At 40.7% G+C, this 19,376-nt stretch overlaps 1 protein-coding gene across 1 annotated transcript in view; it reads left to right on the forward strand.

Moving 5' to 3' along the window:
• Positions 1 to 5,497: 5,497 nt before the first annotated feature.
• prdm5 (PR domain containing 5) overlaps positions 5,498 to 19,376 on the forward strand; it is a 43,729-nt gene continuing 29,850 nt past the window's right edge. Inside the window, exons 1-11 of the mRNA XM_030727927.1 lie at positions 5,498 to 5,794; positions 6,530 to 6,613; positions 9,017 to 9,139; positions 10,497 to 10,662; positions 10,789 to 10,966; positions 12,429 to 12,521; positions 12,669 to 12,790; positions 13,546 to 13,625; positions 17,142 to 17,226; positions 17,320 to 17,477; positions 17,988 to 18,081. Of these exons, the coding sequence (XP_030583787.1) occupies positions 5,696 to 5,794; positions 6,530 to 6,613; positions 9,017 to 9,139; positions 10,497 to 10,662; positions 10,789 to 10,966; positions 12,429 to 12,521; positions 12,669 to 12,790; positions 13,546 to 13,625; positions 17,142 to 17,226; positions 17,320 to 17,477; positions 17,988 to 18,081 (1,282 nt within the window). The 5' untranslated portion in view covers positions 5,498 to 5,695. The remainder of the gene's footprint in view (positions 5,795 to 6,529; positions 6,614 to 9,016; positions 9,140 to 10,496; positions 10,663 to 10,788; positions 10,967 to 12,428; positions 12,522 to 12,668; positions 12,791 to 13,545; positions 13,626 to 17,141; positions 17,227 to 17,319; positions 17,478 to 17,987; positions 18,082 to 19,376) is intronic.

Raw genomic sequence — 19,376 nt, forward strand, 5'->3', positions numbered from 1 at the left:
AAATACTAGAGAAAGGTGCTGTTTAAAGCAGAAGGCAGGGCAGATAACAGCCTCAAGCTTGTTGTGAATCAACTGGACACCTACCTGCACTTTTCTCATGTGGGTCCAGTTGGACATTGGACAGCTGGCAGGCTAATGTCTGTTTAATGTCCAGTCTCAGTGAATAGGACTTTTGCGTTCTCACATGCAACACTGCTAAATAAAATCTAGAAAATTTTGGGCTGTAGTGCATGTGCAAAATCAGCTTTACTCATTTTAATCTGCTTCAGTTTTATTTGTTTAGTGACAATAAACAAGTCACCTCAGGTCGCTTTATATTGCGAGGTATACACCGTATAATATTAGAGGGAAAACCCCCCAAATCAGACGATCCCCCACTAATAACACTTGGTAACAGTGGGGAAGAAGAACTCCCTCTCAACAGGAAGAGACCTCTGGCAGAACCATGCTGCACTCATTTACTTCAGAAATCAGATATTGCAGGTGGGAGTGATGCCACTCCTGTGTTGGCCATAATAGTTGTCAGAAAATCAAAGTAAAACAGGCTTTGTTTTGCTCTCTACTAAGATAGAGCCATTCATACATCACTAGCAATGCAATGCTAGACTTTTTTTTTCTTGCTTAAAAACACTTATGGAGCATGTTTATGGATAGAGACTGATCAGAGTTCTGTGTATGGCTTTTAACAAGTCACAACAGTGGTAGTACAGATTACAAGTTTTACAGTTTTACTACTATTTAAGCACACGTTACCATCTTGAATTTTGAAGTTGAGATTGGTAGGGCTTCTCCAAACTTTGTGAGTGGGAAATCTGACCTGCAGAGGCTTTCCAGGTGAAAATTATGATGGGGAATTTGGGATTTCTGACTTCTCACTTCAAATGGAATGCAGCACCAGGTTAGGGAGGAGGGCATGGCTGGTTTGAGGATAAGGATAAAGGGAAAAGAAAAAAGGACAAAACATAAACTAATGACAAGCAGTACCAAATATATTTGTTTAATGTGTATGTTAAAGGACATTACCTGTTTTTTTTATGGCCAAATAAAAATTAAAAACAGATTTGTCAGAATATAGTAAAAAATTGCAGGTTTATGTCTTTAAGATGTACCTATGGTTTAACTAATTGATTTTTGTCATCTGGCTTCATAGAAAAATATAACTTCGTGTCATCTGCATAACAGTGGAAATGTATGCTCAGAGATGGCAATATAGGCAGTGTTTTCTAATAATATTTCCTACAATGTGAAAATTATTGGCCTAAGCACTGAGGCTTTTGTGTAATCCCATGACTATCTTTGTGCATGAGGACAACTTCTCATTTAATATGAACAAATTCCATCCAAATGTAAAATATTTTGTATCACACAGTTAATAGCTTACTTTTTGAGATTCTTACTTCGACTAGGGGATTTTCAGAACACCTAAACTCAGCTCAAGTTACACCAACACCAAAAACTGTGAATTACCTGTACAGACCGGCGCAGAGTATCAGTGATCTTAAAATGACCAAATCTGGCTTGTCATCTTGTCTTGTAATGGCTTCCCTGCTTTAATGGAAGATTCCTGTGTGTGTTTCTTTGTGTCTTCAGTGCAGGTGTTGGGGATAACCAAGGGATCTCAGTGAAAGCTGAGTGAAAGTTAATGGGTTTGAGTGTCCTCAGAGGGCACAGTGGAAAAAAAGGGGTCACGACATTTAATCGTCTTGCCCTGACAGGCCAAGGCGCTGACAGAGAGGGCAGCGGGAGAATGGGTGAGTGGGGGGGGGGTTAATGTACCAAGAAGGACATGGGTGGGGCAGACACACACAAAGGCCCTCTCAGTGCAGTGATCAGGCTTGTCACCCAAGTGTAACCCTCTCCTATGGCTTAACTCTCTGGAATACACCAGGAATATGACTCCAGGCCACTGTTGACAACCTCTCCAATACAATAGTAACTTCGGAGGAAACAAATCCTTATTGAAGGACATGTTTATCCTCATTTTTAAGCATAAACCCTGTAAAAACAGCAGTCGGTACATTCAAGCACACCAGCTCATTGATTCTGATGTAAACATGTGCATCATGATTCAGTGTTCTTCGTAACTGTCAACCAACGCTTGTCATTTGGACCAATCACGGAGCAGTTGGGCATAGAGCCACAACATAACAGGAAGCCATCGACATAAACACAGGCTATAAACACAGTAAACAAAACCAACAGAGCACTGACATGCTGCTGATTAAAGGGGTGAGACGTTTGCTGAAGAGGTGTTCAGAAAAAGAATGTACACAAACAGTCAGTGATTAGAGATGATACTAATCTCTCTCTGCAGGGTGAAAGTCAACAGATGAAGGTGAGGAGGGATTAAAAAAAAAGAACATAATGGAGATAACGTGACGTCTGATACTTTCAGCATTTCCACAGCACCATATTCATGACTTATGGTTGTTGTGAAACCACATCCAGTGTTGGCTGTTTGAACTGTTTGTCAGATAAAGAACAAAAGAAAAGTCATCTGGCATCACTTTAAGCACCTTTAATTTCAAATGTCATGTATTTGCTTTATGCTGATCCAGCATGAAGTCCATTTTCTCAGCCTTCTCAAATAATAGTGATTCTATTCAGCATTGTTTTGTTTTTAAAGTAAAGTTTTTATTTAATGTCAATTTTAAATTAGCAGTTTTACAATTATATAGTTAAACCAGCACTTGAGTAAGACACTAATGCTCCTCCTAACTCCCATATTCCCTTTGAGCCATATAGACTCGCTGGACACTTTATTAGATGCTGTGTGGTAGTAGCAGCTTGGACCGCGGTACTACCCCAAACATTCCTCAGAGATGTTGATCCATATCAACCAGATAGCATCACACAGTTACTGTGGATTCATCATGCAAATTTCCTCTACTACCACACCCCAAAGATGCTCTATTTGAGATCTGGTGGCTGTGGACGTCATGTTCAAGAAACCAGTTTGATGTGATTTGAGCTTTGTGACATGGCCCGTTATCATGCTTGAAGATGCAGAAGATGGGTACACTATGGTTATAAAGGGATGGATGTTAGCAACAATACTCAGGTAGGCTGTGGGATTTAAACAATGCTGACATGCATGGATCCATGCTTTCATGTTGTTTATGCCGAATTCTGACCCTGCCATCTGAATGCTGCACAGAAATCGAGACTCATCAGCCCAGGCAATGTTTTCCCAGTCTTGTTCAGTTTTGATGATCATTCAGGCATCTCTTCCGACATATGACATCAACAAGGCATTTTTGTCCAGAGAACTGACACTCATTGGATGTTTTTTTTCTTTTTCACACCATTCAATGAAAGCCATAGAGATGGCTGTGTGGAAAAATCCCAGTAGATCAGCAGTTTCTGAAATTCTCAGACCAGCCCGACTGGCAGCAACAACCAAACCACATTCAGTCACTTAAATCACCTTTCATCCCCATCCTGACACTCAATTTAAACTTCTTGATCACGTCTACATGCCTAAATGCACTGAGTATGTGAAAACTGTGACTTTATTTTTTTAGTATTAAACAATGGCTCGATAAAATGGTTGACCTCTATTTAGCAGCACCGTACAACCATCAACAAAACGAAGCATCAAAACAATCACCAAGAGAGAAGTCATCCACATTGGAAGGACAGCATCTACTTCCAGGTTTATTTTTATTTGCATATGAAAGTTTGGTTCACATGGTTTTTGAGGAGCCTGCTTCAGTCTAGAACAGACATGTGTCCCAGCGGCCTCGGATTGTTGGTAAACTGTGGTTTCTAGCCTGTTGTTAGGACTGTTTTAGACTGAAAGGGTCTGTCAGGCCTCTGGTCTTCTGCTTGTTGGTACAGTTGTGGTTTCGCAATTACAGAACAGATATGTTCTAGCCAAAACACACAGAACATCACAATATCCTGAGGTTTCTGAGGTTAATGGTGAACGGAGTAATTGAGGGTGGCTGTTTTTCTGTGCTATGTGAAGTGCAGGGTTGGAGTGCAGTGCAACATTTTCTCTATGTAATGACCTGCACGTACTAAGGTAAATATTTGTACTGATAATCAAACTGGTGCATGAAATTTCTACAATCTGCACAACAACTGCATTAGTGTATTATATTTTCTCATTGGATGGTATGCATTAATTCATTTCAATCTTACTTTCAGTCTTCACTTATATCTTATATCAACATATTTTAATGGCTGGGCAAACAATGATTAATTTTTGTTTTAACTTATTCTAAAGCAATGGGCTAACAGACACTAAATAGATATCAATCTATTAACCCTTCATGGCTGTTAAAATAGGTACTAAGGTAGGGAAAACTTAGCATTGGAATAAAACCAAGTACATTTACTCAACTTTGAAAGCTGGCTTTGAGGTTCTTCTGTTTTATATTACTTTTCCCCCACCTTTCTTTTGCTGTTTTATGCTTCAACATCAATATAGTTTTACTTTGCTTAGTGACAGTTGGTTTTCCTTATTTGCTGTTATATAAATACTGTGACAATGGTGGACGAGCATATTAACCATGACCAAAGTTTCAAATAATGAGGTCAGGCTTCAAATTCTTCCAGCAGTTTTTTGTTTTTTTTCCTGGTCTTGGCTCTGTATGATGCCAGAGAGTAGATATCACTAATACCATTAAGGTACAGAAACCAGTGTTTCTCAAACTATGGGGCACACCCCACTGGTGGGGCACAGAGTTGTGACAGGTGGGGTATCATGCAGAACATATGGCGAATATCGGATTAATTCAAGTAAACAAGTAAATTACGCTACGCTATGCATACGCTAGAAGGTAGTGACTAGCAAAAGTCTCCGGAGATGCCCCCCGCCCACCCCCCTGCTTCGCGTGGTGAGTGAAAAGCTTTCATCCAGCGAGGTGGGGCATGATGGAGAAGTTTGAGAACCACTGGTGTTAGTGCAGCAGTCCCACACACCTGCTTTTTAAACCTTCTGTTTGCTAGTGGCAGCCAATCAAGAAAGTTGGTTCTAAGGGGGCTGTCCTTAAAAGAGAGGTAAAACAGCATGCATGACCTGAGAGACTGCACCAAGGCCTGGTGTAAGATAAACCTAGGGATCATGCAAAGCTGCTCTAGTATTGTATAAGAATAAACATATAAAGGTGGAAATGAGCATAACAGGTCCAGTTAGACATTAAAATTTTGCAGCTTGTTAGGTTAAAGTACAGAAACTTTTATCTAATCCAACCTAATGAGCTAAAATTTCAGAATATTGAAATCCTTAATAAGTAATAGCAATAATTCAATTAAAACTGCGTCTGCCACCTACTTTGACTGATTATGAGTACTTTTGTCCTGCTAATACCTTCACTGAGGTACTCTATCAACTCTCAATGGAGACTTTCATTAAGTGAGGTACTGCTGCCTTTATTAACAGACATCAGTACTTCTTCCACCCCTGTAGTACCTCTGTTACTCCCGTGCAACCGTCGTCAGGCTGGGAAAGCTGGGAGTGCAGCCTGAATGAAACACTGGCTGCAGCGTGTTACACGACAGGAAAGGTAGCTTCTGGTTACAAACTTTGGACCAATCAGGGCGCTGCTTCGCTTTCCTGCAGCGGGATCAACCTGGACTTTTTCACGAAGAATTTATCTGCTCTAAATTCAAACTGACAATGCCTTTTCACTTCCGCTGACATATCTGATAGCCAACTAATTGTCACTGAAGGAAACATTTCCGAGTGATGACAATGTTGGGCATGTATGTGCCAGACAGATTTTCTCTGAAGTCGTCAAAGGTCCAGGATGGAATCGGTCTGTACACGGCGAGGCGAGTCAAAAAGGTTTGTGGTTTCTGACTCGGGCAACTTTGTAACCGGGTTTACACGCGCGAAGTGTTTTTTTTTTAAGAGACTCTCGGCGGTGTAGATACTTTTTTCTGTTCGCCGTTTCCCCCTTATAGTCGCTGTCAAAATCTCAGTCTGAAGCCAAAGCGTCTGTGACGTGAAGTGCCACGTAGCTACAGTAACTCCGGCTGTTTCTCCGGGTTCACTTCGTGTATTCTTGCCTGCAAACAAGGGTCGAGTCGCGGATGTACATTCGTGTTAAATCCAACTTAAAGATTAGAACCGTTCACGCCATTTAGCTTGGCTATACATTCATATCCCCCCTCCCACACACACGCACACACACCCGTGTTGCCATATATGCTGAAAAGGCGGATGAAGCTGAAGATGATCCAGAGGATGAGTGGGTTCAAGTGCCTGTACTGGGGATGTTTGGTCATTTAAATGTGTGGTAAAAGTAGCTGAGGATTAACATGAATACAACACGAAGAGCTGCACAATGTGACCGCTCCCCCTGGAAGGACAGAAGGAAAAAGGTCCAGTACTCAGGGATACATTCACATGCCACATTAAACAGTAGGCGGGCTCACCAGCCATCCAACGCGCATCAACAGTGCAGAAATCACGTCCACTGGGGTGTATTATTATGGTTCAATGTAATTCATTTTTGGCTGCCGCGGTGTTTTTTGAAGGCATCATACTTGACAAGTGATCCCTCTGTTTGTTTTAAAGGGAGAAAAGTTTGGCCCCTTTGCTGGTGAGAAAAAGCTGCCCAGTGAGTTGGATGATAGCTCGGACACCAGGCTGATGTGGGAGGTGAATGCGCATTATTATTTCTATTATTACTTTACATATTTGAAACCTCGGGGGAATGGAAATGTTGAATCCTCAGTCAGTTTGACAGGCATCCTTCAGATTTGACCAAGTAATCTGAACTTGTGAATTCCCTCAACTGCACCTCTAAAAGAAGGCCGAATATGTAAAGTGCTGCAGTGTACGCAGATTTTTCCATTTAATGCTTCTTTTTATTTGTTTTTGTCCTGCTGCCTTTATGTGACAGTTATAGTCACAGGCTAGATGTCAGAATAAAACCTTATGTTAAGTAAACAGATAACAGACTAATCCAGTGTTTCGGCCTGTGATCTCTAGCTATAATAATCAGTCAGGTATCTTTGTGCCAGTGCCAGTCTTATCACATGATCCATCTGTAACTTTTTAATTACAAACCTGCTGTGCAAAAGACACCCCTCATTTCATAATATTTTTGCTAGGATTTATTGAAACACGCACAAACATACATGGAAATACAGTAAATAGGGCAAAAATAGAATTTGTACAATTCTAATGAGCTTGAAAGTTAATATTTGGTGTGACCACCTTAACTCTTCAACACACCCTGAACTCTCTTTGGTAGCTTTCTTGTAATTTCCTAAAAATTCTTCAGGAATAGTTCTCCAGGCTTCTTGAAGGACATTCAAAGCTCTTTGGATGTTGGCTGCCGTTTGTTCCGTCCTCTGTCAAGATGATCCCACACCGCTTCAGTAATATTGAGGTCCGGGCTCTGGGAAAGTCAGTCCGTGACTGATAGTGTTCCATTGTATGTTTTCCTGTCCAGGTATGCTTTTACTGCATTGGCAGTGTGTTTGGGATCATTGTCATGCTGAAAAATGAAGCTGTTGCTAGTCAGACTCTTTCCAGATGGTGCTGATGGTGTTAGAATCCATCAATTCTGGCAAGATCCCAACACCACTGGCTGAAATGCAGCACCAAACCATGACAGAGCCTCCGCTGTGTTTTACAGATGGCTGTACGCACTCACTGCTGTACCTCTGTCCTGACTTTCCCGGTACATATTGATTTGGATACATTTGGATCATCACTCCATAAGACCTGTTGCTGCTGATTTTCAGTCCAGTTCTTGTGTAATTTGGCACACCTCAGCCTTTTCTCCCTGTTTTCCTTCCTAAAGAATGGCTTCTTGACAGCCGCCCTTCCACTGAGACCATTTTTGATGAGGTTTCAGTGAACAGTAGATGAATCAACTGAGGGGCCAGATGCATCTCTCGGGTTCTGTATCAAATCTTTGCTGGATTTTTTTCTATTAAGGATATGACTTTCAGATAGGTAGGCCTGACACTTCTCTTGTCCTCCACTTGTCCAGTTTCCTAAGATTTTTTTTTAAGGACACTGCAACCTAACCCAAGTTTTCAGCTAATAGTTCTTTGGGAGCTGTTAGTTGATGTGTAAATACTATTTTATGTCTGTGAAACATTTTTCATAGCTTGAACTAAAGAAATGGAAACATGTGCGCTTCTGCAACAGGCTGCTAGTACCAAAAGTGCTTAAAGATAGAGGTTAAAATTGCTAGGTTTTCTGTCATTGGGTGAGTTAGGTGCCTTTTTATTCTTGAATGATTCATCGGCCAGTGTTACATGGCTTAACAACAAACAAGCATTCCTCTGAAAACGGTCAGGTACAAGGACAGGACAGAAAAAAAGCAGCCAATGTAAAAAAACAAAGAAAAAACCTTTGAAAGAGCTTCAGAAAGCCTAGAGAACTATTGCTCAAGATCACTTTAAAAAATTACAGGAAATTCTTGGAAGCAAACTATAAAGAAACGAGGAGTTACTCAAGACTTTTGCACAGTACATAAAAACAAGCAGCCAAACTAATCCAATCACATAAACTCCCTGGTGAAGGTGGCTAGTTAATAAATAAGTAATAACAATCTAATAGCAACATCTAGACTCAAATAACAATTTTAAGAAAGAAAAATACTGATTTCATGATTCCTTAAGCATATTTTGTTGCTGTATTTCAGCATGTAACAACTGCAGTTAAACTGAACACAGTAAATATTCTCATACCTGTATTGCAGTTTGATACAAAAGAAACAACTCCTTTATCACATGACACAGCTGTGTGTGGGTCTGTCTGAGTATGTTGGTTCTTCTGTGATAAAGGAAGCCTTTAATTAGACTGCAGATCAATTAACCATAATGCCTGATTGAAAGTGACTCTTATCTCACGTTGTGGAGAAACCACTGATGGTGTCCGCTAAAATAAAACACGCTGTGATGTAGTTATCTGTAGCTGCCACACTGCTGTTCATATGTAAGACCAACACGCTTTGATGTATAGAAGACGAACCTTGAAAGAAAGCAATGAGAGAAGAAGAATCAGTCGATGTCGTCGCCGTTTCTTTTTTTCCCCCCCCAGGTCCGTGGCAGTAAAGGAGATGTTCTGTATATTCTGGATGCGAGTAATCCTCGCTATGCCAACTGGCTGCGGTTTGTCCATCAGGCGCCTTCGCAGGAGCAGAAGAACTTGGCAGCCATTCAGGTACATTTCCACTCAGCAGACAATGAATCCCTCAGACCTTACTGAGAGAAAGAAAATGATAAATATTACAGACATCTGTCAAACCTCCAAGTCTCACTTAGAACTTAGAAATTATGTAAATTATTTCAATTTTGAACTCCACAAGTAAGAAATCTTTTTTTTTTTTTTTCTTGGAAAAACCTTTAGAACAAGATAAAAAAAAAAAAACATCAGGCTTTTTTCAGCAGCTGTTTATTGTGTTGTTCTGTAAAATGCATACGAGATAAAGTAACTGCAAGAGAGTGAAGTTAGTAGAAAAAGCAGTTTGCAGACCTGCAAACTGAACTGAACTGAAATACTGCCTGAGAATTGATTGCTTTTATAATGATTAAAGGTTTAAGGCAAAAAGGGAAATTTCTGCCAAAAAAAAAAAATTCACAGTTCATTTATATTGCAAAACAAATGACTTTGGCTTGAAGTCTGTTTGTTGCCAGATGTTTAAACTGTTAAAGGGTAATGAGTGTAAAATGGACATTAAGTTAGAAAGAAGCAAAGAAAGCATATTTGTTTCTGTTCTCTGTTTTTGTCCTTTGTGCCTTCAGGATTTATAAATTTACCTGGAATTTTGTTGAGGGAACATTTTTCAGTCGCTAAATTCCTTTTCTTAATTTATTTCCAAGAGACTCCAAGAGGAACTCTTTTTTAGAGGTTATTATACTGACAAATAATGTGTTAACGGCAGTTGTGAATCACACGAGAATCTAAAAATATGCAGAATTTTCCAAACGTACGATGTACATTTTCACAGTCTTGTGAATACAGTGAACTGGATCTGTGAAATTTCACCTCTTGCACTTCTGTGTGAAAGATATAAAGAGGTTAGCCTATGTATGTTGGGAGAAAAATGGAAGTGAAAGGAAGAGCAGATGAACATTTGAGGTCTCGGGGCCAAGTTCCTGCCGTTAATAGTCGAAATGCGTGGAGTGATTGGTCGTTTAAAGGTCACACATGTGAGTTAAATCTCTGTGTTTCATCAACAGTGACATTTATTGTGTAGCTTTCCTCCTCTTAATCATTATTTATGTATATTTAGGATCCCATAGTTAAAACAAAATGACGATTTGATTTTATTAACATGACCTTTAAAAGCAGGGAAACAAATGACAACATTTTTAAGAGTTTGAGCCTTTGACCTGTGGCCTCAATCAGACCTAAACAGACTGCTGTCATTGATGCAACGAGTTCAACCCTCAGCTCGCCTTACTACAAAAGGTTATTACTGTTATCAACTGACTATAATTCTTTATTTCTACATTCTTCTCAAATATATCGAGTAATGTTCAGCCAGTGCTCTGTGAACGTGTTTTTGCTGTTTTAGGATGGAGAGAACATCTTCTATCTGGCTGTGGATGACATAGAGACAGACACAGAGCTCCTGATAGGCTACCTGGACAGTGATATGGAAGAGGAGGAAGAAGAAGAGGAAGAAGATGTTAAAGATGAAGATGAGAACAGTAAAGAGGCCAAGCACCTCGTAGAAATGGGTACAATGGAATGTTTTAGTTCACCTTCTTATATATACGCAATTACAGGTGATCATTTTATAGCACACACACACAAAACAAAACTTGCCCTGCAGTATGGCTTACTATGTTCATGAATCTCAATAGAACTACTAATAAAGAAGGAGGACCACCCCTGCTTGCTGTGTGAGAGCAGTTTTCCAAGTGAGGAGATCCTGGCTGCCCACCTCCAGAGTCTGCACCAGAGGCCCAGCACAGAGGAGAAGGAGTTCAAGTGCAGGAACTGTGGCAAAAAGTTTCCCATCAAACAGGCTCTGCAGCGCCAGTGGGTTTACTGCTTCATTACTTGTAGTGTAGTTTTATTTCATGTTCAACTTTTCTCTGATCAATGAGAAGTCTGACGTGTGATGAAGTGTTAAAACAGTCCAGTGCACAGATTGGATTATGTGTTCGATATTAATTTGTTTGCTTCCTGTGCAAAACAAATGTATGAATTAAATCAGAATGAGGGTGTTGCTAGTCCTCTGGGGAACTCAAAACTAAATGATGAATTGAATATAGGGTACAGTTTGGAAATGCATCTATTCCCTTTCTTATCGGTAGGTTCAAACTGAGGCAGGAAGCAGCAGCCGGATACAAATGAAATCTGAGAAGCAGCTAACCTGGCTATGTTCAAATGTAAAAAGTGCCTTCTAAATATTGCTAATATTGTAATATTTTAATTTTTCTTGGGTTCTTGCCGGGTGGAGACAGTGTGTTCAACCAAAAATAGTACAGAACAGCCTCACACCTTGAAAACACAAGTTTAGGCAAGACGTGAGCTAATGCTGTGCCAGCCCACATCAGCTGACGGCTCAGCTACTCTTTTACTCATCCAGCTCTATTTAACCGGTCTTTATCTTTAAATAGAAGAATCAAAAAACGCATCGTTCAGGCAGGCCGCAAAGTCAAGCTCAGTCACAACACCAGCATATCAGCTGATGGCTCGGCTGATACTCTTCTACAGTTCTAGCTGGCAGGGAACACTTTTAAAGCTGCTTGCATTCAATTCATTGTTGCAAGCCTCTTTGCAACCCACCCCCTCAGCTTCTCCTTCCATGCTCCATCTCATTTAATCAGTGCTTTATCTTTTGTCATCTATGCCTGCTCTGCTCTGTGCTGGGGTCCTGCCCCTTCCTTGGATTGTGATGTCCAATAAAAGATCATGGAGATGGAAATATCAGTCTTTTTAGACTGCAGTAATTCTGATTTTAGTGATGTTTTACGGGACGTAACATCCACTGCTGGCAGTCGGGCGTCTGGGCGGCGTCCATTGACGTGTCCGCTCAATAACTCGAGAACAGTTTTGCCTACATTGACCAAACTTCATGGGTAGATAGCTTATGACTAAAGCAAGGTTGGGATTGGATATGGGGTCACTGGGGTCAAGAACAAGGTCACTGCTACTTAAAATAGAAAAACGGTGTCCACTCAATAACTGGTTGACAATGAACAGAGTTAATATAGTGTGGCGGGGGTATTTTTCCCCACTGGGCTGTGCGCTTGTTTTTTTTTTTTTTAAATAATCAAACAATTATCTAACTCTTTGCAAGAAAAGTCTGTTTCTCAAAATCTTAAATCATTTTTAAATTCAGTTTAGTTTTAATTTATTTAAAAGAAGAAAAATAATACCTTTTTTTTTTTTTTCAATGAAAAATCTGTTAATAATCTTATGATTGTTTATTATCCTGGGTTGATTCATTTTCTGTTCTGTATCCAATTTGTTTATATTTTGAATCCTCTCTCAGTGTTTTGCATTGTTCTGAGTTACTGGACCCATCAGGTGACTCCAAAGCCCATCAGTGTTTCCTGTGCCACAACACATTCGGCTCAGAATCCAGGTAACACGCATCATCCAAACACACATACAGTACAATGTGAGGTGACACAGAATTTGTTTCATAAGGCACACAGTTGCACCGCCATTATCTGCAACTCATAACTCTTTTCCTCCTCTTTTTCCCTCTTTGATATCTGCGTGTGTGCAGTTTTGAACAACATAAGGAAGCCTGTAAAGGAGATGCCAGGTTTATATGTAAAGCCGAGAGCTGCGGCAAAAGATTTAAGAGCAAAGACGCTCTGAAGAAGCACAAAGGAAATGTTCACACAGGTTGGTATCTCTGTCTCCTGTTTTGCAGGGTTTGTCTGTGATGTTCACTGCCCCTTTCTCTCTCTGTTGTACACATGCATAGCACTTTCATGTAATGAAGATAATTGTCCATTAGCAGCCTCAGCACTCAAGGAACTGCAGTTATAGTGCATGACCTCGATCAGTTAAAATCTCTGCAATGTTAAGACACATCTCTAATTACTTGCGCTCCATAATTGCTGACCTGTGTGTTCTGGGGCAGCTCACTCTTTCAGATAATTGGACTTCCATAGCTATTTATGATGGGATGTAGGGCAGCAGGAATCTGTGCAGCCTTACATATCAACCCGAGATTAAGACATTAATCTGAGAGGCTGATGGAGCTGAGATCTGCGCCTTTATGTTCTTTCCCAGTGCAGTCAGAACTAAGTGGTGTGTGTGTGTGTGTGTGTGTGTGTGTGTGTGTGTGTGTGTGTGTGTGTGTGTGTGTGTGGGCGAAGGGGGAAGTGGATCAGACACAACAGATGTGGGTCATGTAATTCAGATGAGGATAAAGGGAGGGTGTCACTGGTCCCAAAATGGTGGGATCACTGGGGCTGTGAGTAAGAGAGTTCAGTGACAAGTAAAACATTTGGTGTTTTTCCCATAACCATATAATGATGTTAAGGAATGATGAGCAACAATTGTGTCATTGTGCCAAAATTGTTGCTCGTTGCTAACAGTCTTATACACGGAGTTTTGTAATGCACTCTTTTTTTTTTTTTTTTTTTTTATAGGGAGTGCACGACGGAAACTCACATGCACCATATGCAACAGAAAGTGCTCCTCTTCCCTGAATCTACAAGAACACAGGAAGGTGAGCTTCTCAACATCTGCTGTACAGCTCAATTTATCCCAGGCAGATACTTTGCATTGGATCTGAGAGGATTTGCTCAGCTTACGCAGTTTTGCATGATCCATTATTACAGTGATGTCTCTTGGTGCTGTTTCTCGCTCTACAGTGGTATCCATCACACTCCACTGTTTCTATAACCCAGTCTAACCTCTTAATCTTGCATCCGCCGATGCTTCACGTGCTTCTGAGTTCATTTATTCCCTCTTTGTGATCAAGTTTAAACTTATTCTGGATGACACAGAGCAGAGGATGGTTTCTTTTTCACGAGCTCATCCCACAGGTCTTTTGAAATTGATGAGGCTCTGTTTGTATACTGTTTGAACTCTGGCGTCAGGGTCCTCTTTCTTATCGATGGATTACAGATTTGAACACAGCTGTTTAAATAGTGCTTTGAAACATTTTTATACAGAGAAAATGTATTTTATTCCTGTGCATATTAACCCTTTTTCAGTTTGTAGTTTTGCTCTTCTGACACTTGTGATTGGGTAAGTTTTTCTAAGCTACATTCCTCTGTTGAGTAGGCTAATGGGTCATCCAAAGATGTATTTTCATTGCAATTACATTCAATTAAATTAATTGCATTAAGTAGTTATTAATAATGTAGCTGACAGTACTAGGGGGGGTTTAACTTTTGCTATGACAATGCCAAGATAAACACTAGAAAATGATATTTATGTAATAGTGTAAAAACATGGTCACACTACAGCTGTTTGGCTTTAGCTCCCATTCTTTTCTACTAAAGTTAAAATAAAACAATAAATAAATAAAGTCTAAATGCTGCAGTACCAGCAGATGTGGTTGAATGTGTTGATTTGGGAGCTCTAAAACATTTTATAAAGACATTAGACATTATGACAGACTTTATTATTCCACTGTGTTTTGTTACATTTGAAAACATTTTTACCTTTGAACCACAGACTGTATGTAAAAGACGGAAAAAGCCACAATAACATTACCATTTAATTGTGAAGTCCTGTTTTGAAACCTTGATTTTGGCACTTTGGGTTCCAAAATGCTATTTTTTTGGATTAAGAAGTGAACAGATTTTAACCAGCTGATGATGTGCTAAGTTATCAGCTAACGCTAACATATCTGGTTACCAAAGTGGATCACACGGACACAGATTACCACACTAATTACACATACTGGTAATTAGTCTTATTAGACAGATGAGGTCAGGTAGGAGTCTCCGTAGACTATGATGTTTCCAAACAACACTGTGATCTGCGAGAGTAGGGAGTGGGTGGAAGAGAGCATGGAGAGGTGGAGGTATGCACTGGAGAAAGAAATACATGTGTGACTGAGAAGGAGACAGGTAGAATGATGAAGTTGCAAGGAACAGAAGTAGTGAAGGTGGATGGCGGAAATACCCGGGGTCAACAGTGTACAGGAGAGGTGAAGAAGAAGGGATTGACTTGACCACCGGAAGAACGATAGTTTCTGGCACTTTTGTAATAGCTTAAAATTCACCCCCCAGAGACATAACAGAAACATAATGTGAACCAGCCTTAGATTACAACAAATGTCTGCTTAAATGTACTGTATGTAAACGTTCAACACAATCTCGTCCCAGATCTTATATTGTAGCACTGGTTGAGCAGTTTCTGTCAAGGTCGGCTGTGTAGCAGGCACAATGTAGACCCAAACGCAGGACTCGGGAGACTTACATAAACTTTAAGGAGCTTTAATGCACAGAGTTCGTGATGAACCACCGAACTAGGGAACACACAACCTTAAGGCAGCATGTGATGAAGGACAAAAGGAGACAGAGACAAATAAATAAGAACACAGGATAATGAGAGGATGGGAAACAGGTGGGAACACAGCTGGGGATAACTAACATAATGACCTGGAAGGAAGTTAAACTAGGCATAAGATACAGAGACGAACGCCAGACTAAAAACTAAAAACCTGAGAATTTAAATATAAAGAAACAAACCAGGAAATGCGGCAACAAGAAAATACAAAACCAGAATACAGAACCATAGTCAAAAGTACAAAGCTAAAGAAAACGTAGACATCCCAAAAACTCTAAACCCTTGGCCCGGGGACTGTGAGAGTCTGCATTGTTTTTCTGGAGCCACGTTCATTTGTACCACCTGTCTTAATGCACCATCCCTATTCAAATGAATGAAAAGCTGGAATTTTTTCACACAGGGCTCAAGTCAGTCCTTGACTGGTGGAGAAATGTTTAAGGCAGAAACTCAGTCTTTGCTGCTGTCAGCAATTTAAAGCTGCTTTCATATTTTCAGTTGTGCATTTTGGGTTAGGATTAAACTGACTGACCATGCAAGCTGCTGTCTGTCCAATTGTATGCATTTTTATAAATATATAGTAAATCACAGGTGTTCAGGAAAAACTATAATTTCTTTGTGTACTGTTTTTTTGTGCTGATTATGAATTATCCCTTCATTGTGGTCTCGAGAACTTATTTTGTGTGGCACGTTCGGTGATGTTGGGCATTAGATTAGTTTGCAAGTTGTCTCAAATAATTTGTCTTACTAGAAGTCGTTCATTAATTATCTCAGCTGGTGATTGCGAAGTGTAATTTTCTGCTGTCAACATCTATCATCCAGATTAATCAGCTGACATTGTTCCATCCCTGTTCGCTTATTCATCAGCAAGCCTCTTCCGATCTGGACAACTGTTGTAAAGTCACCTGGAAGTTGTGGCACAGTTCCGCAGTGAATCATTTAACCTACTTCACCTGTCTGTGAATCGGTATTCTCCAGTTTCAGATCTCCAGGGTGTTTTAAAATAGGAGTGTGTGATATTCCCGTGTGGCCTCCGGATCTGTCTGTGTACCAGTTTCACATCTCTTATCGTAGGAAAAGCGGTTTCTAGTTGCACACCGTTGTCTGAAAATAAAGCAGTAATCAGAAAGCCAGAAGCTGTTGAGGCGAGAATCACATGAGGTTTACGTAAATGCCATTTTTTTACAGGAAAAATCCAATGATATGCAGAATTGATTCCTACTAAAAGTGTTATTATAAATAGAGCGCATTTCTGACAAAAATCTGACATGTTCTTATAGCTTCAATCAAAGCCAATGGGGCATCTGGTATTATTCTTGCAGAAGAGCAATCAAACTTTCTGTACTGATAATTTAGCTCCAAAGCAGCTTAAACACTGCGATTATCATCATTTAGCTGAACAAGCTTTTGCAGAAGCAGCTGACAAGAGGAGCTGTGTTACATTAGCATATGCTATTGTAGCTGTGCGCGGGGGAGCTATTGAATGTGCAATTACTGGAACTGTGCTGTGAAGCAGAAAAGGGATTGAAAGTTTTCATCACTTTAATTGCTTTTCTGTCTGTAGACATCAGTCCAATGAAAGTGGACAAGATTTAGTTTCAGTTGACCACTGCGCTCTGAGATCCTTGAACTTTTGCAGCTCCCTTCCCCTGAATTTTTACGGTGGTCAGCAAGAACAAAACTTTAAAAGCTCTCCCCCTCTTCTTTTGCTCCTGCGTTGTAGATACATGAAATATTTGAGTGCCACGCATGTGACAAAAAGTTCATCTCTACTAATCAGCTGAAACGCCACATGATCACACACTCGGGTAAGATGATGCTGCAACAACAAGGTGACCTCTTTGCTTTATGTATTCTCTCTGCTCCTCAGAAATAACCTCTGTTTATCTGTCACTGATCAGAGAAGCGACCGTACACCTGTGAGATCTGCAGTCGATCGTTCAAGCGTTTGGACCAGGTGACGGCTCACAAGATCATCCACAGTGAGGACAAACCGTACAAATGTAAGCTGTGTGGGAAGGAGTTTGCACACCGCAATGTCTACAAGAATCACAAGAAGGTGAGCAAATGTGTCACACGTAAAAATCCACTTTAGATTTATAGGTTCTGTAATTGGGTGAAGATAGTAATTATGTTAATTATACCAGTGTATCCAGCTGATTGGTGTTTTTAAAGAGGAGGTTCTCCTTGAAAGGCAAAGTCACTTCAAAGCTAGAATTATTAGTGAGGCTGTGTTCAATCAGGGTCTCGTTGGTGGCTGTTATCTGTGGGGTCTCTGGGCATTTCCACCCTTGAGGTTCCCTGTGTTTACTTTTGGGATTGAGTTGTCACTCAGATAGATAGGTGGGGGGGACAGACGGGCGCTGAGGGAGAGGGTCGTAAAACAGAAGCACTTTGAACCTAAAGCCATTCAAGCTGCTTGTCTTCATCAAGTCAACAAACTAAATTAGCTACGGAGCCTTAAGCAAGATCCTCGCGCATCAGTTTAAGAAGCCTCCCCGGCGTCCGCGCTGAGGCGGCTTGCATTACACTTCATGAACATGCTGATGCCACTCGGTTCTCTCTGCAGACGCACTCTGAGGAAAGGCCTTTCCAGTGTGAGGAGTGCAAAGCGCTGTTCCGCACCCCTTTCTCTCTACAGCGTCATCTTCTCATCCACAATAGTAAGTATTAACACAAGTGTGTTCATCAGACTATTTAAACACTGTTCGCATAGAACCCCCCCCCCCCCCCCCCCCCCCCCCCTTCCCCAGCCAGGATGATAAGCAGTAGATAAGTCTGCTGCTATCCAGCTGAAGCTGTTGAAAACTTCTCCTGTGTGCGTGCGTGAGTACAGCAATGTGATTGGCTCGCATGTTTCCTGGTTGGCTGTTCATTGGCTAATTGTGGGCAGTGGAAGGAAAACAACCATATTTGCAGTCAGTCGAAGATTCTTTTGAGCGCAGCGTCTTGTCCTGATAATGTCTCAGAAGCTGAAAGTAAATGTCGACGTCTCCATACAATACGTAGGCATCTTTAATGGTTGTCACATCCTTTCAGAACATTTTAAAGTAAAATGGCCTCTTTAAAACCACTACTAAGTTTTATAGGCTATAGTCCTCATTTTTTTTTTTTTTTGATTTATTGCCATCTCATCCCTACCCTTGTGGATATTTCCAGATGCTATAACCCCATCAAAAGCCTCCCTGTTAAGACATCAGTTGTCTGATTGTCTGGTCCTCCCTGGATCCTCTGCTCTGACAGAAACTTTCTCCCTGGACAGCTGAGCTGCAGATGAGCCTTGGCAGGACACAGTAGTCGTCCTCAAACTGAGCCAGATAACAAAGAGATTGTAAAGCTCAAGGCATTTCCTGCTGCTGTCTCAGGCGGCAAGAAGCAATATAATATCAGGACTTCTATTATGTATCAAGTTGTGCTCGAGGATCAACGGGCTCGAGGATCGAGTGGGTTATTTCATCGTGCTGTAGGTGAGAGAATAGAAATAATATTGAATAAATGCATCTGTGTTTATGGATTAAAGCTAGCTAAAGCACCAGTAGAGCTTTCCAGTAATGGGCCTCATGGTGAGAAAATGAAGCAGAAGAGAAACCGAAAGGCTCTCATTTACAGAGACTGTGTTTGAAAATGCTTCTTGGTCAGTTGGATCACAGGCAGACAGCCAAGACATTTAAGTGTTTACACCTGTGTTACTGTCAGTGTCACTTCCATTAGAAGGTCAAAGGTCTTTGCTCACGGTCTCTGTATTCACCAGTCAAGTGGCAGATTTTTGTCAAGCTAAAAGAATAAGAAAATGTTTCAGGAAGTTTGCCCGTGTACATTTTATTCCACCTGACAGATCAAATCATTTGAAACTCGGTAAATCCTGCATTAATGCCACATTTTCCTGCAGAAGAGCATCTCTGAATGTACAACATGTCAAACCTTGAAGCAGATAGGCTGTTGTGAAAACGTGCCAAAA

Source organism: Archocentrus centrarchus, chromosome 4, assembly GCF_007364275.1.
Source record: "Archocentrus centrarchus isolate MPI-CPG fArcCen1 chromosome 4, fArcCen1, whole genome shotgun sequence".
NCBI lineage: Eukaryota > Metazoa > Chordata > Actinopteri > Cichliformes > Cichlidae > Archocentrus > Archocentrus centrarchus.